This window comes from Bufo bufo, chromosome 2 (assembly GCF_905171765.1).
Source record: "Bufo bufo chromosome 2, aBufBuf1.1, whole genome shotgun sequence".
Classification (NCBI taxonomy): Eukaryota; Metazoa; Chordata; class Amphibia; order Anura; family Bufonidae; genus Bufo; species Bufo bufo.
This window is the reverse complement of record NC_053390.1, coordinates 547,830,482-547,858,093: the sequence shown is the minus strand read 5'-3', so window position 1 is coordinate 547,858,093 and position 27,612 is coordinate 547,830,482. Positions and strand designations below refer to the sequence as shown.

Sequence of the window (27,612 nt, the reverse complement as noted above, 5' to 3'; positions counted from 1 at the left end):
CTCCTCATCCCCTTGCACTATTTTTCTAACCCTAAGTAGCTGGCTGTAGGGTAGTGACCTGACCATGCTCTTAGGGTGACAACTGTCATATTGAAGTAGTGTGTTTTTGTCTGTTTTCTTAGTGAGGAGGTCAGTGTGTAGAAGGTCCCCCCGTCTACTCACTGTCACATCAAGAAACTCGATCTTGGTTTCAGAGGTAACCAGTGTAAATTTGACCTCTGGGTCAATCCCATTGAGGAAATCACCAAATTGGTGCAACTCCTCAATGGAGCCCGTCCACAATAGGAAGATGTCGTCTATGTAACGTCACCACCCCAGAACTTGTCTGAAGTGGTGGCTAACATAGACGTACATCTCCTCTAGGTGTGCCATATAGATATTAGTGTAATTTGGCGCTACGTTTGAGCCCATTGCGGTCCCGCGTAATTGGATAAAGTACTCATCCTGAAATAAAAAATAATTACAGGTGAGCACAATATCCAGAAGCGTGATCAAGAATTCTCTACATTTCATAGAGTAAGTTGAGTCAGCCAGACAATTTCTGACTGCACCCACCCCCCTGACGTGTGAAATGGATGTGTACAAGCTAACCACATCAAATGATGCTAAAATAATATGTGCCGGAAGTTGTACATTACTGATCTCATTTAGGAAATGCGTGGTATCCCTTATGTATGATTTAGCTCTCAAAACATATGGTGATAAAATCCTATCTAGGAAAATGGCAATTTGAGAGAATGGTGAACCAATGCCCGATACTATGGGGCGGCCTGGAGGAGAAACAAGTGACTTGTGGATTTTCGGTAACATATATATTACTGGAGTTCTCGGCCGTTCCACATAGAGAAAGAAGTGCAACCTATCATCAATCACACCCTCCTCTCTAGCGGAATCCAGGACCGTATGGATTTTCCTCAGAAACTCAAACTTAGGGTCACCTGAGAGCCTACGATACACATTCTCATCGTTCAGTTGGCGATATACCTCATCCACATAGTCAGTTGTATTCATGACCACCACTGCTCCACCCTTGTCTGCAGGTTTAATGGTCAGACAAGGGTTATTGGAGAGTTCCTTCAGGGCCTTGGTTTCCTCTAATCTCATATTCCTTTTCACACACATCCCCTCATCTCCTGATGTTTTTAAAGTCTCCAGATCAATCCTGACTGCATTAACAAAAGTATCAAAGGCAACATGATTGACAACAGGTGTAAAATCACTTTTGAGGTGAAGCTGTACATTATTAAGCGTGAGTTCTGAACCGCTAACAGACCCAACCACTGGAGTTTCAGTGGACTGCTTATCAAACCAGATCTTAAGTTTAATAGCTCTAAAAAATCTATGCAAATCGAGCTCTAATTGAAACCAATCAATATTTTTAAATGGACAAAAGGAAAGTCCTTTTTCCAAAACAGACAATTGTACCGGAGTTAATACAGTAGATGATATATTTACCACAGTTGTCTCTTCCGCATGGTTCTTTGCGGTTTAATCTGCCCTGCTCTTGCGCCACCTTAGTAATTAGGCAATAAAGGGCAGGGACTGAACCCACCCTTCAGAATTTAAAGCATATGTCTATGGGGGGCTGCTGTGTGGTCAGCAGTGAATAGTGTTTTGTGTGTGTGTATATATATATATATATATATATATACACACACACACACATTAGTATATACTGTATACATACACACCAATGACCCAGTGTAAACTGACTGTGTCCCCCTCTCTTCCACCCTGCAGCACATGTGTGGACTGCCCGCTGTGTCTGTGGGATGCTGGAGATACCTTTCTGGCCTGGCTCTGCAGGTGACCGTGGTGAGAAGGTCATAGCACTAAAGCGCTGCTAACCCTGCCGGGGCCGCTCTGCTGCTGCTAAAACTGTAATGATGACAGGTACATCATGCAGGAGAGGCAGGGCCGGTTTTAGACAAAATGTCACCCTGTGCAAAATCAAAAAAGGGGGCTCACATCTTGTAATAATGTGCTAAAAACACAGTCCAACACCCCCGCTGATCAGCTGTTTGAGGAGACGGCGCGTGCTGTTCACTGCTGCTGTCCCATAGACATACAGCAGCAGAGCAGGAAGAGAGAAGGGAGATGGCACGTGCGCACAGCGCACGCCATCTCCTCAAACAGCTGATCGGTGGGAGTGCCGGGAGTCAGACCCCCACCAATTTAATATTGACCTATCCTAAGGATAGGTCATCAATATGAAAAAGCCCGGAGGAACTCTTGAAGCTACCCCCAATACTGTGCCAGTTCTGCTCCCTCCCTATGTCCACAAACACTATACTATACACCTAGACTGCCCTCATTAGTAATGGTGCCCCCAATAGTGATAATACTCCCTATTAGTAGCAATGCCCTCCATATTGCGTCAAATAATAACGCCCCTACAGTACTCTAGTAGTAATAATATAATCATAATGCTCCCAGTGGCTCTAATGCCCCCCTGTAGTGCCCCCGCCCACTAGTTCCAATACATAATGCTTCCCCCCATGTGCCAATATATGTATAATGTTCCGCCGTAGTGCCAGTATGTATATAATGCTCCTCCATTCCTCCCCAGTAGCGCCAGGCATATATAATGATCTCCTTCACCCCATCCCTGGTGCCCCCAGCAGTGCAGACATTTAGTATATAAAAAAAACTAAAACCTGCTTCCCTCCAGCCCCCTGCTGTGGCTTGTGTTGCTGCGTCCTGATGCATGCATTCCCAATGACATCACTGCTCCTGCTCCGGGTCTCACGTGATGATATAATCATGCGAGACCCAGAGCAGGAGGTTCTTGCTCTGTTCTAACGCCTCACAGGCTTGAGGCCTAGCGGTCTGAGGCTTGTGAAGTTGGACCGCCATGAGTGCGCCCCCCTTTATGGGTAGCGAAGTGGCGCCCTAGGCGGATGACTTCCCTCCCCTATGCATCGTCCCGGCCCTAATTCAGAGCACATTACTACAGGAGGTATAGCAGGAGCGGACTATAACTCCCAGCATTTCTAAGCCATTATTATTTAATATCAGAGCACATTACAGGGGGACGTATAAGAGGATGGGAATACAACTCCCAGCATGTCCAAGCCATTATTATGTAATATCAGAGTATATTATAAAAGGAGATATACAACTCCCAGCAAATCCAGGGTGTTGTAATGTACCCTTATATTATATAATAATGGCCTGGTCATGCTGAGAGTTGTAGTCCTCTCTTCTTATACCTTCTCTTATAATATACTCTGATATTACATAACAGGAGGTATAAGAGGACTACAACTCCCAGCATTTCCCTGGCACTTACATTGAATTCATACTTCTTCACATGCATGGCTGTTCTTCTTCATTACTTTACTGCATTGCTGAGCTCCGCCTCCTGTTCTGGTCACATGATGGTGAGGTCATCGCAAGTCCTTCATCCCCTCTTCTCTGCTGAGTTCCGACTGCTGCATCTGACATTATTGCAGGTCCTGTCAGCACTAGGTAATGATTTCTATGTGAGGGACCCCCAGCAGCAGAGTGAGACACAACGATTTGGCAGGCAGTTGCAGGGGCAGGGAGGAAGTGAGCAGAGTACTCAGGTCAGAAAGGGGGCGGGCCATTCAGCCTGGCTGGGCCCCTTCAACTCATGGGCCCAATAGCAACTGCGTAATCTGCCTCTATGGGTGGTATGCCACTGCTGATGACCTACCTATCTTAGCATAGACCAGCAATATCAAAATCCCAGACAAACCCTCCTATGGCACCCTGATATGATAAAACTACAAAAAATAAATGTAACGGATCCTCTTCCGTTAATGGAAGCTTCCTAGCTTGCGCCGAGGACCACAAGCACCGTACTGGACACCACGACCACTCCAGACTCCACAACCGCCGTAGCTTAACTGGAGCCGCGCCGTCTTCCTTCCACCCTGAATGAACCTCCAGCATTCAGGACCGTGTTGGAAAGATCTCTCCTCCAGGGAATATGCAGAGCATAGCAATCCCCAGCGTGATACAGCAATTCCCTCCAATAACGAGACGAGGCTGCGTTTTGAAGGGTTAGAAAAACAGGAACTGAGCTGAACTCTTTATTGAGGGCTACCCGCCCGTATTTATGCAGGTCCCCACAATGCATCATGGTTTCCTCCTCTCTGCCCTGGAGACACCCGAAGTGCAATTCAATTATCTCCCAGGACAAAGGGAGATCACCAATACACATGTGGGAACAATAGGAGAGGAATCCCCACCCGAATACACAAAATCCTTCCTTCTGTCTGGGATATAATTATGGATTAACATAACTATCACAGACAGTAAAAATACAGTTTTTAAACATACACTGTAACTTTAAAACCATACATTCCATCTCCATAAAAATTACATATTTAAACTCAGCATACATCAAACATAAACACTTCCAAAAATCACACAAATCCCTCCAGCGGATAAAAAGTTTAGTGGAAGTCCTTTATGACCGATCGCAAGCACAATTTCCTGCCCAAAACAGTTCCATAGATTTGGGCTGTGCGGTCGGTCAATTTCATGCAGAAAACGACTAAGTCCCATCTTCGAACGGGACTTAGTCTCTGGAGCTGAAAGTTCAGTATGGAAGAAGGTAATATGTCCCGGGGCCATAGTCGTAGGGCAGGAGGCTAGCCATAAGTCCTATACAATGCCCAGTGGCAAATGGCAGTTTGTCACAATAAATAACAAACTAAAACATGGCCTATTCTGAAATCACACACTAAACTGGGATTGGGAATTTGTTTGCCTGTTTGAGGTGGAAAACAAGTGGGTGTTGATATGGTATTTAGTCAATTTTATTCTTCATGGACTGCAGATTAGGCCCGAAGTACTTAATACTCATTCTGATGCACAACTAGAGACGGGAATGCATAGATACACTTTTGCAAAATGGGCAAGAACAAGCAGACTTGAAGCATTTCCACCAGGCTAGTGGGTCTTCTTTTGGACTAATCTCTTTCCTCTGACTGTACAAGAAGTCATTGCAAAGCATTGCTTAAAGGCTTTTGTCAGATGATGTATCTTCAGTACCCACAGAACCACCTGCTGATCCCTTTTTTCCATCACAATGTTAGCCAACAAGCTTTCAAGATGATTTTTTTCCCCTTAGTGACTTGTGCAACTGCATGTTCTTCTTCATCTTTCTGTTCTGCTCCACCACTTGAAGCTCTCCACAGAAGCTCTTTTTTTACTTCATCTTCAATAGACACAAATGAGTCCTTAAATCTTGGATCTAGATATGTGGCAGTGTTGAGAATGATTTCCGACTTTTTGCTTTTTTACCTCTTTTTCATGTCATCTATGACCCTTTATTTCATTTATCTGGCAAGGATGCTGTCAGATTGCTCCTTAGTTGCAAATGCATATTTTTTCCATGTCAAAGGAAGAACAGAAGACAGGGTTGGGTCTTTCTCTCCACTTAACGCATCAGTAAAATCGCTCATTGGTGCAAGCACATCTCTGACGGTCTCCAGAATGGTGACATCTGTGTCCTTTGGCATAAGATATAATTTTTTTTTTCGTTTCTTTGCCAGGACAGCACAGACAGCTTGTTGCTGTTCACAGAACCTCTCCATCGTATAATAAATGGAATTCCTCCGGGTCGGTTCATCGTGAATAAGCTTGTGTTGGGGTATCTGAAGTGCCTTGTGTTTTTCTTTCAGTTATCGGCCTATTTTATTTGATCGGCAGAATAAAGAAACGGTCTTACGTAACCTTGAGAAACACACCGCCACTCTATCAATATCCAGGGCTTTGTTTACTGCCAGGTGCAAATTGTGACCAAAACATGGGACCCAGCTGTATTCTTCAAATGCTCTGATGTTATTAGAGGCATTTTCTGTTGTTATTTCAGACATTTTGGATATGTCCAGTTTCCACTCTTCAGTTAGAGTTGTCTCAAATGCTTCATGTAAACTCTCAGCAGTATGATCTGTGTACAGAGCCGTACAGCCTAAACACCAAGACTACATTTCCCATTCTTCCATTTTAAAGTGAGTGGTGAGAGCCATGAATGCATCTGTAGCTCTTATTGTCCAGAGGTCTGTAGTACAAGCAAAGAATAGAACCTCAACCAGTTGCGCCTCAACCACTCTTCTGATCTCCATGTAGAGTTTTGTTATTTCTGTACACATAAAGTAGTTTCTCCCAGGCATATCATACTTTCTGTCTAACTGCTGTGACAGTTTTCTGAATCCAGTTTTCTCAACCGTATATACAGGCACTTGGTCCATGCAGATGTATTCAGCACAGCTTTGTTTAGTCTCTGTGCTTCCTTGGAGTCTTTGCCATATTTCCGCTGTGTTTGGAGCACAGATATAATAGTAGTAGCCTGAGTGGGTTTATCTCATTTGGATGATGTGGTGAAATGGGTTTGCTTCTTCTGTGTAAGGAAAATAGTGATTAGTCAATCATCATTCATGACTTAGGCCCCTTGCAGATGAGCGTTGTTCCCGCAGCGAGTCCGAATCGCAGCTCCCGGCCTGACCTCCCAGCACTGATGGGATTCACATAGCATTATAGTGATTTATGATGCTATGTAACCCTTACAGTTCTGGAATGTATTGGATAACACTGGCAGCATAGAAACATAGAATGTGTCGGCAGATAAGAACCATTTGGCCCATCTAGTCTGCCCAATATATCTGAATCCTATGAATAGTCCCTGGCCCTATCTTATATGAAGGATAGCCTTATGCCTATCCCATGCATGCTTAAACTCCTTCACTGTATTTGCAGCTACCACTTCTGCAGGAAGGCTATTCCATGCATCCACTACTCTCTCAGTAAAGTAATACTTCCTTATATTACTTTTAAACCTTTGCCCCTCTAATTTAAAACTGTGTCCTCTTGTGGTAGTTTTTCTTCTTTTAAATATGCTCTCCTCCTTTACCGAGTTGATTCCCTTTATGTATTTAAAAGTTTCTATCATATCCCCTCTGTCTCTTCTTTCTTCCAAGCTATACATATTAAGGTCCTTTAACCTTTCCTGGTAAGTTTTATCCTGCAATCCATGTACTAGTTTAGTAGCTCTTCTCTGAACTCTCTCTAGAGTATCTATATCCTTCTGGAGATATGGCCTCCAGTACTGCGCACAATACTCCAAGTGAGGTCTCACCAGTGTTCTGTACAGCGGCATAAGCACTTCACTCTTTCTACTGCTTATACCTCTCCCTATACATCCAAGCATTCTGCTGGCATTTCGTGCTGCCCTATTACATTGTCTTCCCACCTTTAAGTCTTCTGAAATAATTACTCCTAAATCCCTTTCCTCAGATACTGAGGTCAGGACTGTGTCAAATATTCTATATTCTGCCCTTGGGTTTTTACGCCCCAGGTGCATTATCTTGCACTTATCCACATTAAATTTCAGTTGCCAGAGTTCTGACCATTCTTCTAGTTTTCCTAAATCCTTTTCCATTTGGCGTTTCCCTCCAGGAACATCAACCCTGTCACATATCTTTGTGTCATCAGCAAAAAGACAAACCTTACCATCGAGGCCTTTTGCAATATCACTTATGAAGATATTAAACAAAATTGGTCCCAGTACAGATCCCTGTGGAACCCCACTGGTAACATGACCTTGTTTTGAATGTTCTCCATTGACTACAACCCTCTGCTGTCTGTCACTCAGCCACTGCCTAATCCACTCAACAATATGGGAGTCCATGCTCAATGACTGCAGTTTATTGATAAGTCTTCTATGTGGGACAGTGTCAAAAGCCTTACTAAAATCTAGATATGCGATGTCTACTGCACCTCCACCGTCTATTATTTTAGTCACCCAGTCAAAAAAATCTATAAGATTTGTTTGACATGATCTCCCTGAAGTAAACCCATGTTGTTTTTCATCTTGCAATCCATGGGATTTTAGATGTTCCACAATCCTATCCTTTAATAGGGTTTCCATTAATTTGCCTACTATTGATGTCAGACTCACTGGTCTATAGTTGCTCGATTCCTCCCTACTACCTTTCTTGTGAATGGGCACGACATTTGCCAATTTCCAATCTTCCGGGACGACTCCTGTTACTAATGATTGGTTAAATAAATCTGTTAACGGTTTTGCCAGCTCACCACTAAGCTCTTTTAATAATTTTGGGTGTATCTCATCAGGCCCCTGTGACTTATTTGTCTTCACTTTAGACAGCAAACTTAGAACATCTTCCTCTGTAAAGACACATGCATCAAACGATTTATTAGTCATCCTTTCTAGTGGAGGTCCTTCTCCTTTTTCTTTTGTAAAAACTGAACAGAAGTATTCATTAAGGCAGTTGGCTAGCCCTTTATTCTCTTCTACATACCTTCCGTCCTTTGTTTTTAATTTAGTTATTCCTTATTTTAATTTCCTTTTTTCATTTATATATCTGAAGAATGTCTTATCCCCTTTTTTCATAGACTGAGCTAGTTTTTCTTCTGCCTGCGCTTTAGAAGTTCTTATAACTTGCTTGGCCTCTTTCTGCCTAATCTTGTAGATTTCCTTATCTTCATTGCTCTGGGTTTTTTTATAATTACAAAATGCTAGCTTTTTATTTTTAATGATTTGGGCCACTTCTGCTGAGTACCACAGTGGTCTCTTCCCTTTTTTGCTTTTACTGACAAGTCTAATGCAATTTTCTGTTGCCTTCAAAAATGCACCTTTTAAGTAGTCCCATTTCTCCTGGACTCCATGTAATCCGTTCCAGTCTGATAAGGACTCATTTATGACTAATTTCATTTTTGAAAAGTCTGTTTTTCTAAAATCTAAAACTTTTGTTTTTGTGTGGTGGGACTCTTTCACAGTTCTTATATTAAACCACACTGACTGGTGATCACTAGATCCCAAGGTTTCGCCTACAATGACATCATATACCGAATCCCCATTTGTGAATACCAAATCCAAAATGGCCTCCCTCCGGGTTGGCTCCTCAACCACTTGTTGTAGAGATAACCCCAGTAGGGAATTTAGAATATCTGTACTCCTGATAGAACTTGCTATTTTGGTTTTCCAGTTTATATCTGGAAGATTGAAATCTCCCATAATGATAACTTTCATTGTCATTTTAGCTATTTCTTCAACTAGTAGATCATCTAGTTCTTTAACTTGACCAGGTGGTCTATATATCACACCTACACGAGTTACTGCATGGTTATCAAACTGCAACGTAACCCAAACTGACTATGTTGGCCTCACCAACTTGTATTAGGTTAGATTTAATGCTATCTTTTACATACAGGGTCACTCCTCCTCCTTTCTTGCCTTCTCTGTCTCTTCTGTATAAAGAGTACCCTGGTATGGTTATGTCCCAGTCATTTCTTTCATTAAACCATGTCTCCGTAACAGCCACTAAATCTACATTCTCAGATGCCATTATTGACGCAAATTCATTGATTTTTTTACCTAAACTGCGATCATTTGTAGACAGGACTCTGAGCTTATCATTTCTTAACCTCTGTGCTTCTGACCTGTTCTGGCATTGTTTCGGGGGGCAATTGGACTCTTTTATTTTCACTCTTTTGCCCCCCCCCTTCCTAGTTTAAATACTCTTTCGCAAATTCTTGGAGTTGTTCACTAAGTACATTTGTTCCTTTGAAAGAAAGATGCAAACCATCTTTTTTGTACAGTTCCTTTCCATTCCAAGTAGAGCTATCATGAGAAACAAAGCCAAATCCTTGCTCTTGACACCATTTACCAAGCCATATGTTGAACTCCTTTATGCGCCTCTGCCTATCATTCTACACATTATGCACAGGCAGAACTTCAGAAAATGAAATGGTGGATGCAAAATCCTGTACGTCATTACCAAGTGTGATAAAAGATTTTTTCACCTCTGACACTTCATTGCAAGCCAGGTCATTTGTCCCTAGATGGACAAGAACATCCACGTCTCCTTCCTGCTTTGCTTGCTTAACAATATTAATAATACGTCTTCTATCTCTTCTAGCAGTAGCCCCAGGGAGACATCTCACAAAACCATTTTCTTTAAGCTCCACACTTCTTATGATTGAATCACCCAGCAACAGCTGCTTCCTTTGAGACTTCACTTTATCTTTTTTGTCCTTGGCTGCAGTCTTGCATACATTAGACATAGGAGTCAATGGTTTCTCACCCTCTGTGCTTGAGTCCATATCCATGTTGTCCTTACATTCTGAGAGTGCTGCAAATGAATTATGGAGAACCACCGACTGTGGGACATGTCTTCTATCCTCCACTCTAAGTCTTCCAGAACCTACAGTAACCCATCTGCCATTTCTGGGGGTCCTCTGTGGCAGTGGCATTGCAGCAGTCCTAGCTGGAGTTTGTTTAACAGATAATTTAAATATCTCTGATTTCAAAAATGCAATTTCCTGCTGCAGTAAGGAGAACTGTCTACAGATCTGACAGCATCCGAATCTCCAAAGAGTGGAACATGAAATAAATGCGCAACAATTCCTGCACTGAACCAAGTCTGCCATTTTAAAGAGGAAAAAAATAAATAAAAAATTGTAAATTTAAATTGAACAAATCTTACCTTTTTTTTTGTTGTATTGTTTCCACCTTCCAGCCTACCTCCTGACTATCTCCTGCAATATCTCTTAACTGTACTTAATGTAGTACTTGAAGGTAATGAATTAGGCCAGCTAATGAGTCTGTCTCTATATATACACACACACTCCTTCACAAGCTCCTCCCCCAGCAACAAATGTAACACCTTAGTGAGCTAGGCTCATTAGCAAACGCACAATAGCAAACACCTGACCAAATTCCTTACCTCTTCTCAAGCAATGGTCAGCAAAAAACACAGATGAGCCAGTTGCAAACTCCAAGCCAATCTCTTGCAGTATCTCTTGAATCTCTTCAGTCTCCTGCAATATCTCTTAACTGTACTTAATGTAGTACTTGAAGGTAGTACTTGCAGCTAATCAATCATTATTGCAGCTAATGAAGCATTATGCCAGTCTTATCCAATACATTCCAGAACTGTAAGGGTTAAATAGCATCATGAATCAATATAATGCTATGTGACCCCCGGCAGCGCTGGGAGGTCAGGCCGGGAGCTGCGATGCGGACTCGCTGCGGGAGGAATGCTTGTCTGCAAGGGGCCTTAACCTCCTAACAGTCACAATAAACCCGCTCTTTTCATTGATGTCAGTGGCGGCCACGTCATAGGAGGGACGGACTCCCTCCCTCCTTCTCCACTGTGCGGACGAAGAGAACATGGCGTGCACCGAGCATGGTGCACGCCATGATCCCTCATAAGATAAAGCAAATTCTGGTATCAAATCTATACTGGTACAAAAGTATTAATTGGGTATCGAAATTTTGATACCGGATGCAACCCTACTGCCCACACTGTAACACCACTCACAAAGGCTCGTCTGTGTCATGATGGGGAGTGGGGAAAACCCCCCACCGTACGATGACTGGGGGATAAGGAAAGCAACTAGGCCTGAGCACAAGGATAAGGGGAGCAGGTCACCTCCTATTGCATTCCTATACCTCGCCCTAACTCCTCACCGTATGAGCGGACCTGGAAAGTAGGACGGCTCATACCCTGTATACCTGAGGCCCTGAGAATCCCTCACAAAGGAGCTAAGGAGAGGCACCCTGTTCTTCCAGGACACGGAAGAACAGGAGTCTCAGAAGGCCTAGAATCAGGGCAAGGAAAAGACCATATGCAGCAACTGGATCGGCAGGTAAGAACACCGGAAAACACACTTACCTGCCGCTGCCACCACGACCAGAATCCGCGCATACGTACAGGAACCCACACACCAAACCGGGCACCGTACAAACAACACATACAGGAAACCAGCTCACCAGTAACTGCCTGGACCCCCATGCAGCAAGATGCACGGCGGCCCCGGGCAGCGCAGCATACAGACTATTGGTTCACCCCTCCGGGAAAACAGCCCCCTTCCGGAGGAAGACAACAAATGGGAAATGGCAAGCAACCATGCTGGAAGATATCACCAAACATACCAGACATGGAACACCAAGCTAAATATTACAACACACCAAATCAAAACCCCACACCAAACATACAACACATGTAAGGAAGGGAAGACAACGCTGGAGACCTCAATGTCCCACTAGGGAGGCCTTCACTCTGGGAGATGAAACATGAAGACCAGGAGCATAACTCCAGCACACACCATGGCTGAAGTACCACTGACTCCTGGCCTCTAGCCACAGGTAAGTTGAAGCACCTAGTGACCACACCCAACAAGGTGGTTAACCCCCCCAGCAACGGACAGAGGAGGAAACAACTTAAAGGGGAAGTGCACACACCAGCATAAAAAGCACGTTGCCGCAGGCAACAACATGCAAGGCAACCATGTCACGGCACACACCACAAAGGCCGTGACACTGCCCCTGCATGCTGAAACAACACGTTGCCACAGGCAACAGCAAGTGTGGCAAAAGTGTCACAGCTCACACCAAAGGCTGTGACAGTCTGGTGACAACAGTGGCTGATGCATAGTGCTTTGCATCTCCAACATTGTTGGCGGCCATAATTTCTGCTCAGCGTAAATCAACTTTGATCAGTGAACAGCACTGAGGCCCTATGGTACCTCATCCAGCGTAGGTGCTTCCTGGCCCATGCAAGACGATGACGCCTGTGGTCATGTACCCTTCCAGGTTGTCCAGCACACAGACCACGCTGATGTAAACAGTTTGGTCTGTTACACACGAGCGGATGCCGTGCGTGACATCCGCTGCGTGAATAACAGCCAAGACCCGCTGCGGACAGGAGTGTAAGCCCCAGGATTACACTGCTGGGGCTCCGATCAGAAGCTGCCACTGCCACCAATGGAGGGGAGGGGACCCTGTGGCCACTGCCACCAATGACTTTAATACTGGGTGGTGGGGGGGCACACTGTGCCACCAATGATTTTAATACTGGGGAGTGGGGGGAGGGCACACTGCGGCACCAATGATAATTAACGTTTAATACAGGAGGCGGCTGTGTCGGCGCAGAATCACATAGTGGCACCTGAGGGGTTAACTGCCGCTGATCGTAGCTTCCTGTCATATAGGCTTGGCACCGCCTCCTGTATTTGTATAAGACGTTAATTATCATTGGTGGCGCAGTGCGCCCGCCCCTCCTCCTCCCCTCTCTCTTCATTGGAGCGCGGCACAGGGGGGAGAGAGTGACTCCTTCCCTGTGCTGCTGATGGAACATGAGTGTGCTGACAGCAGCGCGCTCATGTTCTGTGATAGCGCGCTGGACGCATTATCGGCAAGGTTAGATGCCGATACCGATAACTTTAAAAATCATGAATATCAGCCCATAATATCGGTAACTCCGATAATCGGTTGATCCCTAACAACTTTATCTCACTGTAATTTTGTAGTAAAAAGATCACAGAGAGGCACGGAGCATTATCAATCATGTTAATGCTCCGTGCTTCTTCTGTCTTCAGCGGGTCTTGGCTCTCATTCACGCACCGGATGTCACGCACGGCATCCGCTCGTGTGAAACAGCCCTTTCAAATGGTCTGATGTGACACTTGGGTGCCTCTTACCTCCCTTAACCTGTTTGGGACACATGACGTACCAGTACGGCATGATGTCCCGGTAATTAAGGATACATGACGTACCGGTACGTTATGTGTAGTGCCGGTCACCGCCGCCTGGCGGACAGTGATTGGAATAAGGTGCCTGCTCAAATCATTGACCAGGCACCCGGGGACAATGCGCCCCTCGCCCCCGTGTCGGCGATTGCCGCAAACCGCAGGTCAATTCAGACCTGCGGTTTGCGGCTTTTACAGGTTGCGGCGGTGCTATCGGGTTTCCGTGGGGCTGTAGGGGGGACCCGATGGCATGGAAGGCAGCGCGTTGCCTTCCTGAGGCATCAGCGCTTCCTTCCTGTGATGAGCCTGTGAGATCCAGCCCACTGAATCTCACAGGCCGGAAGCTGTATGAGTAATGCACACTGTATTACTCATACAGCTAATGCATTCCAATACAGTTTCAAGTAAAAATAAACAAAAACGTCATTTTCCCCAAATAAAGTTAAAAATTTTTTTTTTAAATTAGGGGGAAAAAAAAAGTTGACATATTAGGTATCGCCGTGTCCGTATCGACTGGCTCTATAAACATATCACTTGACCTAACCCCTATTATGAACACCGAAAAAATAAAAACTGTGCTAAAAAACTATTTTTTTGTGATTTTACATCACAAAAAGTGTAATAGCAAGCGATCAAAAAGTCATACGCACCCTAAAATAGTGCCAATCAAACCGTCATCTCATCCCGCAAAAAATGAGACCCTAACTAAGATAATCGCCCAAAAACTTAGAAAAGTATGGCTTAGAATATGGAGACACTAAAACATGATTTTTTTTTTGTTTAACCCCTTAAGGACCTAGGACGTACCGGTACGCCCTATTTCCCGAGTCCTTAAGGACCTAGGACGTACCGGTACGCCCTATTTCCCGAGTCCTTAAGGACCGAGGACGTACCGGTACGTCCTGACTTAAAATCGGAACTCCGGCGCCGCAGGGGTTAATCGGAACGGGATTTCGGCTGAAATCATTCAGCCGGCATCCCGTAACAATGCAGGGGGGGGTCATTTGACCCCCCCGTATCGGCGATCGCAGAAAACCGCAGGTCAATTCAGACCTGCGGTTTTCTGCGTTTCCGGTCCATTCGGGTGTCCTGTGACCCGATGAACCGGAAAAAGACTGCGATCGGTGGCGTAATTATACACCACCTATCGCAGTCCGAGGATTTGGAGAGGCGGTGCTGGCCCTGGTGCTGAATGCCGCTGTCCAGGGTGCTGATTGGTGCAGGGGAGAGAGGCGCGAGATTCAAACTTCCTGCGCTCCTCTCTCCCCTCCTCTTCCTGTCCAGCACCCTGACCGTGCAGCATCGTCCAGCACCAGCTCCTGTGTCCCCCTAATCGGAATCCATCACCCTCCTGCACCCATCGCCACCCAGGTAGGTTAGGGTCAGTGAGGGAGAGGCACCGTTAGGCAGGGAAAGAAGGGAAAAGTAAGTTAGAAAAAAAAAAAAAAAGTACTTTTATTCCAAACTTCCAAACTTCCATCTAACCCTAACCCAGACCCCTCCTGCCACTTGCCCCCCCACCCACCCCCCACCAGCCACTTCCCCCCCCCCCCACCTGCCCCCCCCCCCCCACCCACCCCCCACCAGCCCCCCCCACCCCCCACTCACCACCACTTTTTTTTTTCTGCGTGCGCTGACTGGCCGGCACTTTTTAGCGTCCGTCCACTGTTAGCGCATCGCCCGCCCCACCACCCCACCGACCGCTGATCAGCGTTGCCTGGACTTTTTAGTACGCGAACACCCGTTGCCCCCACACACACGCACATATAATAAAGTTTGCCACACACGCACACCTACACGCACACACACCCATGGCCCACCGGATGTTCTCGGCCGAGGAGGCATACGCCCAGATTGCCTCCGACTCTGAGAGCCCCAGTGAGGATGAGGATGACCCCACATTCCTTTTGTCATCCGCATCCTCCTCATCATCATCTGATGACGATGAGCCACCAAGGCGGCGGAGACGCCGCCAGGCGGAGCCAGGGGCCCCACATGCTAGGGATCCTGTGGCCCACCCTAGTACGAGCCGCCCTGGGGTTCGTACTGGTTTCCCGGCCCACCAAATAAGTCCACCGGAGCCCCCTGCCGATGAACTTAGCTGGTGTCCCCCAGTGGACTTTGAGCCTGAGATTCCGGATTTTGCTGGCAATCCTGGAATCCAGATTCCCACAGTGGGGTTTACTGAAATAGACTATTTTAGTTTTTTTTTCAGTAACTCACTGGTGAATTTGATGGTGGAGCAGACGAATCTGTACGCCCAACAGTTCGTCGCTCAAAACCCAGGCTCAGTTTTGGCTAGACCCGGTGGCTGGACGCCGGTCAGTGCAGCCGAAATGAGGACATTTTGGGGCCTCGTGCTGCATATGGGTCTAGTCCAAAAACCCAGTGTCAGGCAATACTGGAGTGGGGACGTCCTATACCAGACCCCACTGTACAGTATGGTCATGATACGTCACCGGTTTGAGGCCATCCGGAAATGTCTGCATTATTCCGATAATGCAGCATGTCCCCCCCGAAGTGATCCTGCCTATGACCGGCTGTATAAGATACGGCCGGTCATCGATCACTTTGGGGCCACATTTCAGCAGGCCTACGTACCTGGAAGGGAGGTCGCGGTTGATGAGTCTCTCGTTGCGTTCAAGGGGAGACTCAGTTTCCGCCAATACATTCCCACAAAGCGGGCGAGGTATGGCGTGAAGCTATACAAAATTTGTGAGAGTGCCTCAGGGTACACTTACAAATTTCGTGTGTACGAGGGGCGAGATTCCCGTATTGAACCCCCAGAATGTCCCCCCACTCTGGGTGTTAGCGGGAAACTCGTGTGGGACCTTATGTACCCACTGCTGGATAATGGTTACCACTTGTACGTGGATAACTTTTATACCAGCATTCCCTTGTTCAGGTCCCTTGCCGCCAGATCCACGTTCGCTTGTGGGACCGTGCGGAAAAATCAACGCGGCCTCCCTGCCTACCCCCTCCAGGTACCTATCCCCAGGGGTGAGACCCGTGCCCTTACCAGTGGAAACCTGTTGCTGGTCAGGTATAAGGACAAGAGGGATGTCCTTATGCTGTCCACAATCCACGGTAACGGCACCACCCCTGTCCCTGTGCGAGGTACCGCGGCAACGGTCCTCAAGCCCGATTGTATCGTCGACTACAATCGGTATATGGGAGGAGTTGATCTCTCTGATCAAGTCCTCACGCCATATAACGCCATGCGCAAAACCCGGGCATGGTACAAAAAAGTTGCGGTCTACTTGGTACAGGTTGCCATGTACAACTCTTTTGTACTATCCCGAAGCGCTGGCAGCACAGGGACATTCCTCCAGTTCTATGAGGCAGTCCTCAAAGACCTGATCTTTTCGGACCGGGAAAGAGCAGGCCGGAGTACCTCGGGAATTGGAGGCGCCCGGATCGTCCCTGGCCAACACTTTCCAGGTGTGGTCCCCCATACTGGAAAGAAGGGACGAACCCAAAAAAAGTGCAGAGTGTGTCACAAGAGGGGGATACGGAAGGACACCACTACTCAATGTGACACTTGCCCCGATCATCCGGGCCTCTGCATTATCAATTGCTTCAGGGAGTATCACACTTCCATGGAGTACTAAATTTTTATAATCCTCAACAGTCCACTAGAGAACATAAAACACTATGGCTCTCAGACTTTGGAGACACGGAAACAATTTTTCTTTCCCCAAAAAATATTAGTTTTAGAGCAGGCATCCTCAAACTGCGGCCCTCCAGATGTTGTAAAACTATAACTCCCAGCATGCCCAGACAACCTACAGCCATCAGCAGGGCATGGTGGGAATTGTAGTTTTACAATATCTGGAGGGCCGCAGTTTTAGGATGCCTGCTTAGTGTCTCCAAAGTCTGAGAGCCATACATATTGGGCATCGTCGCGTGCGTAAAAGTCGTCGCTATAAAAATAACTTTTGACCAAACGCCTCGGATGAACGGTGTTAAAAATATAAAATAAAAACTGTGCCAAAACACCAATTTTTGGGCAAAATTTCAATTTGAATCCATTTTGCCGGTAATAAAGCAAGGGTTAACAGCCAAACAAAACTAAATATTTATTGCCCCGATTCTGTAGTTTGCAGAAACACCCCATATGTGGTCGTAAATGGTTATATAGCCGCACGGCAGGGCATAGAACGAAGGGAACTCCATATGGTTTCTGGAAGGCAGATTTTGATGGACAGTTTTTTTTTTGACACCATGTCCCATTAGAAGCCCCCCCTGATGTAGCCTAGACTAGAAACTCCAAAAAAGTGACCCCATCTAAGAAACTACACCCCTCAAGGTATTCAAAAGTTACTTTACAAACTATGTTAACCCTTTAGGTGTTCCACAAAACCAAATAGTGAATGTAGAAACAATTTTAGAATTACATTTTTTTGTTACATTGCCTCAAAAAAGACTAATATAGAGCAACCAAAAATCAAATTTACCCCAAAAATAGTCCCAAAACAACAACCACCTTATCCCGTAGTTTCCTAGATGGGGTCACTTTTATGGAGTTTCTACTCTAGGGGTGCATCAGGGGGCTTGAAAGGGTACATGGTGTCAATAAACCAGTCCAGCAAAATCTGCCTTCCAAAAATGACGTTCCCCTTCTTCTATGTCCTGCCGTTTAGCCAAATAGTAGTTTACGACCACATATGGGGTGTTTTTGCAAACTACAGAATCAGGGCAACCCATTTTGAGTGTTGTTTGGCAGTTAACCCTTGTTTTACTCCTGGAAAAAATTGATTATATTGGAAAATTTTCCAAAAAATAGAAATTTCAAAATTGTTTCTCCATCTGCCATTAACTCTTGTGGAACACCTAAAGGGTTAACAAAGTTTGTAAACCCAGTTTTGAATACCTTGAGGGGTGTACTTTCTTAGATGGAGTCACTTTTTTGAAATTTCTATTCTAGGGGTGCAACAGGGGGCTTCAAATGGGACATGGTATAAACAAAACCAGTCCTGCCAAATCTGCCTTCCAAAACCCATATGGTGTTCCCCTCCTTCTATGTGCTACCGTTCGGCCAAACAGTAGTTTACAACCACATATGGGGTGTTTATGAAAACTACAGAATCAGGGCAACCCATTTTGAGTGTTGTTTGGCAGTTAACCCTTGTTTTACTCCTGGAAAAAATTGATTATATTGGAAAATTTTCCAAAAAATATAAATTTCAAAATTGTTTCTCCATCTGCCATTAACTCTTGTGGAACACCTAAAGGGTTAACAAAGTTTGTAAACCCAGTTTTGAATACCTTGAGGGGTGTACTTTCTTAGATGGAGTCACTTTTTTGAAATTTCTATTCTAGGGGTGCAACAGGGGGCTTCAAATGGGACATGGTATAAACAAAACCAGTCCTACCAAATCTGCCTTCCAAAACCCATATGGTGTTCCCCTCCTTCTATGTGCTACCGTTCGGCCAAACAGTAGTTTACGACCACATATGGGGTGTTTTTGCAAACTACAGAATCAGGGCAACCCATTTTGAGTGTTGTTTGGCAGTTAACCCTTGTTTTACTCCTGGAAAAAATTGATTATATTGGAAAATTTTCCAAAAAATATAAATTTCAAAATTGTTTCTCCATCTGCCATTAACTCTTGTGGAACACCTAAAGGGTTAACAAAGTTTGTAAACCCAGTTTTGAATACCTTGAGGGGTGTACTTTCTTAGATGGAGTCACTTTTTTGAAATTTCTATTCTAGGGGTGCAACAGGGGGCTTCAAATGGGACATGGTATAAACAAAACCAGTCCTACCAAATCTGCCTTCCAAAACCCATATGGTGTTCCCCTCCTTCTATGTGCTACCGTTCGGCCAAACAGTAGTTTACGACCACATATGGGGTGTTTTTGCAAACTACAGAATCAGGGCAACCCATTTGGAGTGTTGTTTGGCAGTTAACCCTTGTTTTACTCCTGGAAAAAATTGATTATATTGGAAAATTTTCCGAAAAATAGAAATTTCAAAATTGTTTCTCCATCTGCCATTAACTCTTGTGGAACACCTAAAGGGTTAACAAAGTTTGTAAACCCAGTTTTGAATACCTTGAGGGGTGTACTTTCTTAGATGGAGTCACTTTTTTGAAATTTCTATTCTAGGGGTGCAACAGGGGGCTTCAAATGGGACATGGTATAAACAAAACCAGTCCTACCAAATCTGCCTTCCAAAACCCATATGGTGTTCCCCTCCTTCTATGTGCTACCGTTCGGCCAAACAGTAGTTTACGACCACATATGGGGTGTTTTTGCAAACTACAGAATCAGGGCAACCCATTTTGAGTGTTGTTTGGCAGTTAACCCTTGTTTTACTCCTGGAAAAAATTGATTATATTGGAAAATTTTCCAAAAAATAGAAATTTCAAAATTGTTTCTCCATCTGCCATTAACTCTTGTGGAACACCTAAAGGGTTAACAAAGTTTGTAAACCCAGTTTTGAATACCTTGAGGGGTGTACTTTCTTAGATGGAGTCACTTTTTTGAAATTTCTATTCTAGGGGTGCAACAGGGGGCTTCAAATGGGACATGGTATAAACAAAACCAGTCCTGCCAAATCTGCCTTCCAAAACCCATATGGTGTTCCCCTCCTTCTATGTGCTACCGTTCGGCCAAACAGTAGTTTACGACCACATATGGGGTGTTTTTGTAAACTACAGAATCAGGGCAACCCATTTTGAGTGTTGTTTGGCAGTTAACCCTTGTTTTACTCCTGGAAAAAATTGATTATATTGGAAAATTTTCCAAAAAATATAAATTTCAAAATTGTTTCTCCATCTGCCATTAACTCTTGTGGAACACCTAAAGGGTTAACAAAGTTTGAAAAAACAGTTTTGAATACCTTGAGGGGTGTAGTTTCTAGAATGGGGTCATTTTTGGGAGGTTTCTATTATCTAAGCCTCACAATATGACTTCAAACCTGAACTGGTCCATAAAAAGTGGGATTTTGAAGATTTCTGAAAATTTCAAAATTTGCTTCTAAACTTCTAAGCCTTGTAACATCCCCAAAAAATAAAATATCATTCCCAAAACAATTCAAGCATGAAGTAGACATATGGGGAATGTAAAGTCATCACAATTTTTGGGGGTATTACTATGTATTACAGAGGTAGAGAAACTGAAAATTTGAAATTTGCTAATTTTTCAAAATTTACGGTAAAAATTGTATTTTTTTATGCAAAAAAATTAACTTTTTTGACCCAATTTTAGCAGTGTCATGAAGTACAATATGTGACGAAAAAACAATCTCAGAACGGCCTGGGTAAGTCAAAGCGTTTTAAAGTTATGAGCACTTAAAGTGACACTGGTCAGATTTGCAAAAAATGGCCTGGTCCTTAAGGTGAAAATGAGCCTGGTCCTTAAGGTGAAAATGAGCCCGGTCCTTAAGGGGTTAAAAAATGAAATAATTGTGTAAAACTTACATAAATAAAAAAATAGTATGCATATTAGGTATCGCCGCGTCCATGACAACCTGGTCTATAAAAATACCACATGATCTAACCTCTCAGATAAATGTTGTAAATAACAAAAAATTAAAACGGTGCCAAAACAGCTATTTCTTGTTACCTTGCCTCACAAAAAGTGTAATATAGAGCAACCAAAAATCATATGCACCCTAAACTAGTACCAACAAAACTGCCACCCTATCCAGTTTCTAAAATGGGGTAACTTTTTTGGAGTTTCTACTCTAGGGGTGCATCAGGGGGGCTTCAAATGGGACATGGTGTCAAAAAAACTGTCAAGCAAAATCTGCCTTCTAAAAACCGTATGGCATTCCTTTCCTTCTGTGCCCTACCGTGTGCCCGTACAGCGGTTTATGACCACATATGGGGTGTTTCTGTAAACTACAGAATCAGAGCCATAAATATTGAGTTTTGTTTGACTGTTAACCCTTGCTTTGTAACTGGAAAAAAATTATTAAAATGGAAAATCTGCCAAAAAAGTGAAATTTTGAAATTGTATCTCTATTTTCCATTAATTCTTGTGGAACACCTAAAGGGCTAACAAAGTTTGTAAAATCAGTTTTGAATACCTTGAGGGTGTAGTTTCTAAAATGGGGTCACTTTTTTGAGTTTTTACTCTAGGGGTGCATCAGGGGGGCTTCAAATGGGACATGGTGTCAAAAAACCAGTCCAGCAAAATCTACCTTCCAAAAACCGTATGGCATTCCTTTCCTTCTGTGCCCTGCCGTGTGCCCGTACAGCAGTTTACAACCACATATAGGGTGTTTCTGTAAACTACAGAATCAGGGCCATAAATATTGAGTTTTGTTTGGCTGTTAACCCTTGCTTTGTAACTGTAAAAAAATTATTAAAATGGAAAATCTGCCAAAAAAGTGAAATTTTTTAATTAACAAAGTTTGTAAAATCTGTTTTAAATGCCTTGAGGGGTGTAGTTTCTGGAATGGGGTCATTTTTGGGTGGTTTCTATTATGTAAGCCTCAAAAAGTGACTTCAGACCTAAACTGGTCCTTAAAAAGTTGGTTTTTGAAAATTTCAGAGAAATTTCAAGATTTGCTTCTAAACTTCTAAGCCTTGTAACGTCCCCCAAAAATAAAATGTCATTCCCAAAATGATCCTGACATATGAAGAATGTAAAGTAATAACTATTTTTGTAGGTATTACTATGTATTATAGAAGTAGAGAAATTGAAACTTGAAAATTTGCTAATTTTTCAAATTTTTGGGCAAATTAGTTTTTTTTATTATAAATAAAAATGATTTTTTTTTTTTACTCCATTTTACCAGTGTCATGAAGTACAATATGTGACGAAAAAACTCAGAAGGGCCTGGATAAGTCAAAGCGTTTTAAAGTTATTCACACATTCAGATTAGCAAAAAATGGCCTGGTCCTGAAGGTGAAAATGAGCCCGGTCCCTAAGGGGTTAAAGGCTATGTACACCTTTCGAGGCAATTTTCATTTATGATTGCATTTTACTCATTTTTGGCTAAAAATCATATTTTCAATTAGTATTTATAAAAAATATTCTGTCACAAATAGTCACAAATGTGCCCTGGATTGTGTGGCTTTCATCATGCGGTTCCGCAGGGCATTGTTCACAGTGAAGCGGTCATCGGTGTGGGATGTGGCCAAAGGATGTCCACTTCTATGCCTTTCTGTGACTCTTCCAGTCTCTCTGTTGCAACCTGCTGATGACACTCTAAGCTCAGTGGCCACTTCCGTCTGAGAACATCCTTAAAGCCTCGCAATGGCGAGGTACTGTTGATCAATTATTAGGTGTCGTTTTGGTCTCGTGATGTCAAAATGTGAACAACATGATGAGGAGGACTGTTTAAATACCAATTCTAATTGAACCAGGAAATGTATTGGGCGATAAATGGATCTAACACCGGCTGTAAATTATGCACCTTGTTAGAGAACAAGTTGTGCAAAAAGTACTGAAACATTGAACAGTTGGATATGTATATTCAAAAGTTTAGAGAAGGTCACATTAAGTTCTCCTGTAAGCCAAATATCCCTAACTTTTTGTGAGTAGTGTACTTGCTTATTTGCCGCTCCATTCAAATAAGGGAATATGGGACCCAGCAGTCAGACCCCCTGCCAATCAGACACTTGTTCCTTATCTTGTGGATGGGGGATAAGTTATAATTGGAGAACCCCCAGTAACTGCAATGTAAGGGTATTCACATTCACAATTTATTTGAATCAACTTTCATAAAAGACAAATACCTCATTTTTCAACTTACTCTCTCTAGTCCCTGCTGTGTTACAAAAGTTTATTTGTGACTGTGGTGCGAGAAAAAATGGCTGCTCCATTTGTGATTTGCATGAGAGAACAGCACAGTGCAGTGATTCCTTTTTTGTCTTCTGAGGGTGTGTCTGGTGCTGATATTTATCAAGGACTTTGTGCACAGTTTGGAGAAAGTGTTGTGAATGGATAGAGAACTTCAAGGAAGGTCGCATAAGTGTGAACCATGAAGAAGAAGCCAGATGCCAGTCCATGTCCACGACTTAGCGTGCATGTGAACTGATCCTGTTGGTAAGACGAGTGACCGTGGAGTATGTGGCCCTATGAGGCTGAAGAGTCACATCTGATGAAGAGGTAAAGACAGTGATGCGTTTGTGGTTCGCAGCTCAGTCTTAAACATATTTTAAGGAGGAGGTAAGAAAACTTGTTGATAGATAGACAACGTGTATTGAAAAGCAGAGAGATTATTTAAAATTTTTTACACTCACCTAAAGAATTATTAGGAACACCTGTTCTATTTCTCATTAATGCAATTATCTAGTCAACCAATCACATGGCAGTTGCTTCAATGCATTTAGGGGTGTGGTCCTGGTCAAGACAATCTCCGGAACTCCAAACTGAATGTCAGAATGGGAAAGAAAGGTGATTTAAGCAATTTTGAGCGTGGCATGGTTGTTGGTGCCAGACGGGCCGGTCTGAGTATTTCACAATCTGCTCAGTTACTGGGATTTCCACGCACAACCATTTCTAGGGTTTACAAAGAATGATGTGAAAAGGGAAAAACATCCAGTATGCGGCAGTCCTGTGGGCAAAAATGCTGTGTGGATGCTAGAGGTCAGAGGAGAATGGGGCGACTGATTCAAGCTGATAGAAGAGCAACATTGACTGAAATAACCACTCGTTACAACCGAGGTATGCAGCAAAGCATTTGTGAAGCCACAACACGCACAACCTTGAGGCGGATGGGCTACAACAGCAGAAGACCCCACCGGGTACCACTCATCTCCACTACAAATAGGAAAAAGAGGCTACAATTTGCACGAGCTCACCAAAATTGGACTGTTGAAGACTGGAAAAATGTTGCCTGGTCTGATGAGTCTCGATTTCTGTTGAGACATTCAAATGGTAGAGTCCGAATTTGGCGTAAACAGAATGAGAACATGTATCCATCCTCTCTCTGATGGCTACTTCCAGCAGGATAATGCACCATGTCACAAAGCTCGAATCATTTCAAATTGGTTTCTTGAACATGACAATGAGTTCACTGTAATAAAATGGCCCCCACAGTCACCAGATCTCAACCCAATAGAGCATCTTTGGGATGTGGTGGAACGGGAGCTTTGTGCCCTGGATGTGCATCCCTCAAATCTCCATTAACTGCAAGATGCTATCCTATCAATATGGGCCAACATTTCTAAAGAATGCTATCAGCACCTTGTTGAATAAATGCCACATAGAATTAAGGCAGTTCTGAAGGCAAAAGGGGGTCCAACACCGTATTAGTATGGTGTTCCTAATAATTCTTTAGGTGAGTGTATATTTGTCTTTGATTAAAATTAATTCTACAGCCAGAGTGCGGATCATTTTTGACTCACCCTCATACTATAAGGAGTTTGTCAGACAGCCTTATATGTAGTGGTAAAAATAGGATCTGATCTTGTCCTGGGAATAAACGTAATTAATCCACAAAATTATGGGTATTTATCACAAAGAGAATGTTTAAAGTATTTCCTGAGCTTGGATTGCCATAATTTTTGGCATATATAGCAGACAATGGCGAATAATTAAACTTTTGGGATGTTAATTTTTTATGCCAATCCTCTAGACTAAGGCCTCATGCACACAACCCTATTTTTGGTCCGTGTCCAATCCGCATTTTTTGTGGATCACACAAGGACCCATTCATTTCTATAAGTCCACAAAAAAACAAAACTAATTATAGACCCTATTGTCCGTTTTGCAGACAAAAAAAAATAGTTTTAATGATAGTAGCAATTTGTGTAGACAGTAGCTGAAAACCACCACTCACCCTGCACAGATCCTGTACTGATGTGCTCTAGAGCAGCGGTCTCCAACCACAGGGCCGCGGACCAGTACCGGGCCGTGGATCATCTGGTACTGGTCCGCGGAGTGTGCTGGTGTTAAATGATGGGGACAGGAACTGTTGGCTCCTGTGCCCCGTTTAGCCTCATAGACTGAAGGCTGCAAGATGGTCGCGATGTTGACATCATTGCGACCTGCTGTGCCGGGTCAGAGGCGTTGTGATAACGTCATCACACCGCCAGAGACCCGGTGCAAGAGTACCGCCTGTACTGTAACCCAGGGAGCCGGATGGAGGTGAGTATTTTGCTCTTTTTAAATTTTTTTCCTTTGTGAACACTACTGGGGCACCAAGGAGGAGGCACTATACTGTATATATACTAAGAGGCACAGCTAGGGGGGCACTATATGTAAAGAGGCACTACTGGGGGGCACTATATATAAAGAGGCACTACTGGGGGGTACTATATAAAGAGACACTACTGGGGGGCACTATATATAAAGAGGCACTACTGGGGGGCACTATATAAAGAGACACCACTGGGGGGCACTATATATAAAGAGGCACTACTGGGGGGCACTATATAAAGAGACACTACTGGGGGGCACTATATATAAAGAGGCACTATATGTAAATAGGCACTACTGGGGGGCACTATATGTAAAGAGGCACTACTGGGGGGCACTATATGTATAGGGGAACTACTGGGGGGCACTATATATAAAGAGGCACTACTGGGGGGCACTATATGTATAGGGGAACTACTGGGGTGATTATAATTTAAAGAGGCATTACTGGGGGGCACTATATGTATTGGGGAACTACTGGGGGGATTATATGTAAAGAGGCACTACTGTGGGGCACTATATGTATAGGGGAACTACTGGGGGGATTATATGTAAAGAGGCATTACTGGGGGGCACTATATGTATTGGGGAACTACTGGGGGGATTATATGTAAAGAGGCAGTACTGGGGGGGGGGGGCATTATATCTACTTGGACCTAAATGGGGATGCTACTAAGTAGGGCCATAAAAGGAGGTAATAATACTAAATATCTGTGTTCTGTTTGCTCAGTTATACAGAAAGAAGTTGTGGAAAAAGGAAAGAGAACAAATCCAGTCAGAGGAGACATCATTCATAGTCACTGAGTGGGGGCCTATACGGTTTATTAATTACTGTTTTTTGAATGAACGCCCCCCCCTCCCGGCGGTCCGTGAGAAAATACTTTTTTGTGAAACCGGTCCCTGGCACTAAAAAGGTTGGGGACCACTGCTCTAGAGAGCATTTTGATGAGAGGAGCGGTCACAGGGTACTGATGTGCTGTACCAATATTAGCTTGAACGGAGCACAGACAGGATCAGTGATCTGTGCTCCGTCCTGTGCAGCGTTCTCCACTGCAATCAATAATCCATACACTAGTACAGTGCTGAAAAGCCAGTGCTGTACCAGAATGATGATTTTAAGAAGCAGTACAATCCAGGACTTTGGGTCCTTTTTTAAGATGGAAAACAGTATAATTAATAATTTGCCCTCTGCACTTTGACAGGACCAGGCAGTGCAAATTTAATCATGCCTGGCCCTGACTTCTAAAGTCAATCAAAGTGCAGAGGGCGCAGCAGTGGCAGAGAGCGCAGAGCCTTTAGGAGTAACTGCAATACCCCCATTGCTCCTAGAGGCTCATTTCCATATATTAAAACATCATTTTTCTCTGCAATGCGGGCACGTATGGACATAGGACCAAGCCTTCAACTGCCAAGCACACATGCAACAGGTCAGCCAGTTTTATACGCTGAACAAAAATATAAATGGAACACTTTCGGTTTTGCTCCCATTTTGCATTAGCTGAACTCTAAAGATCTGAAACATTTTCTACATACACAAAAGACCCATTACTCTAAAATATTGTTCACAAATCTTTCTAAATCTGTGTTAGTGAGCACTTCTCCTTTGCCGAGATAATCCATCCCACCTCATAGGTGTGGCATATCAAGGTGCTGATTAGACAGCATGAATATTGTACAGGTGTGCCTTAGACTGCCCACAATAAAAGCTCACTCTGAAATGTGTAGTTTGATCACACAGCACAATGCCACAGATGTCGCAACGTTTGAGGGGCGTGCAATTGGCATGCTGACTGCAGGAATGTCTACCAGAGCTGTTGCCCGTGCAATGAATGTAAATTTTTCTACCATAAGCCGTCTCCAAAGGCGTTTCAGAGAATTTGGCAGTATATCCAACCGGCCTCACAACCACAGACCACGTGTAACCACACCAGCCCAGAACCTCTACATCCAGCATGTTCACCTCCATGATCATCTGAGAC

The 27,612-nt window shown here is 44.0% G+C and overlaps 1 protein-coding gene across 1 annotated transcript in view; it reads right to left on the bottom strand.

Annotated features, from left to right (window-relative positions):
• The window catches only part of LOC120990968 (TAR DNA-binding protein 43-like), an 81,268-nt gene that overhangs the window by 900 nt on the left and 52,756 nt on the right, over positions 1-27,612 (bottom strand). The window contains exon 4 of the mRNA XM_040419859.1: positions 939-1,296. Coding sequence (XP_040275793.1) covers positions 939-1,296 — 358 coding nt within the window. The remainder of the gene's footprint in view (positions 1-938; positions 1,297-27,612) is intronic.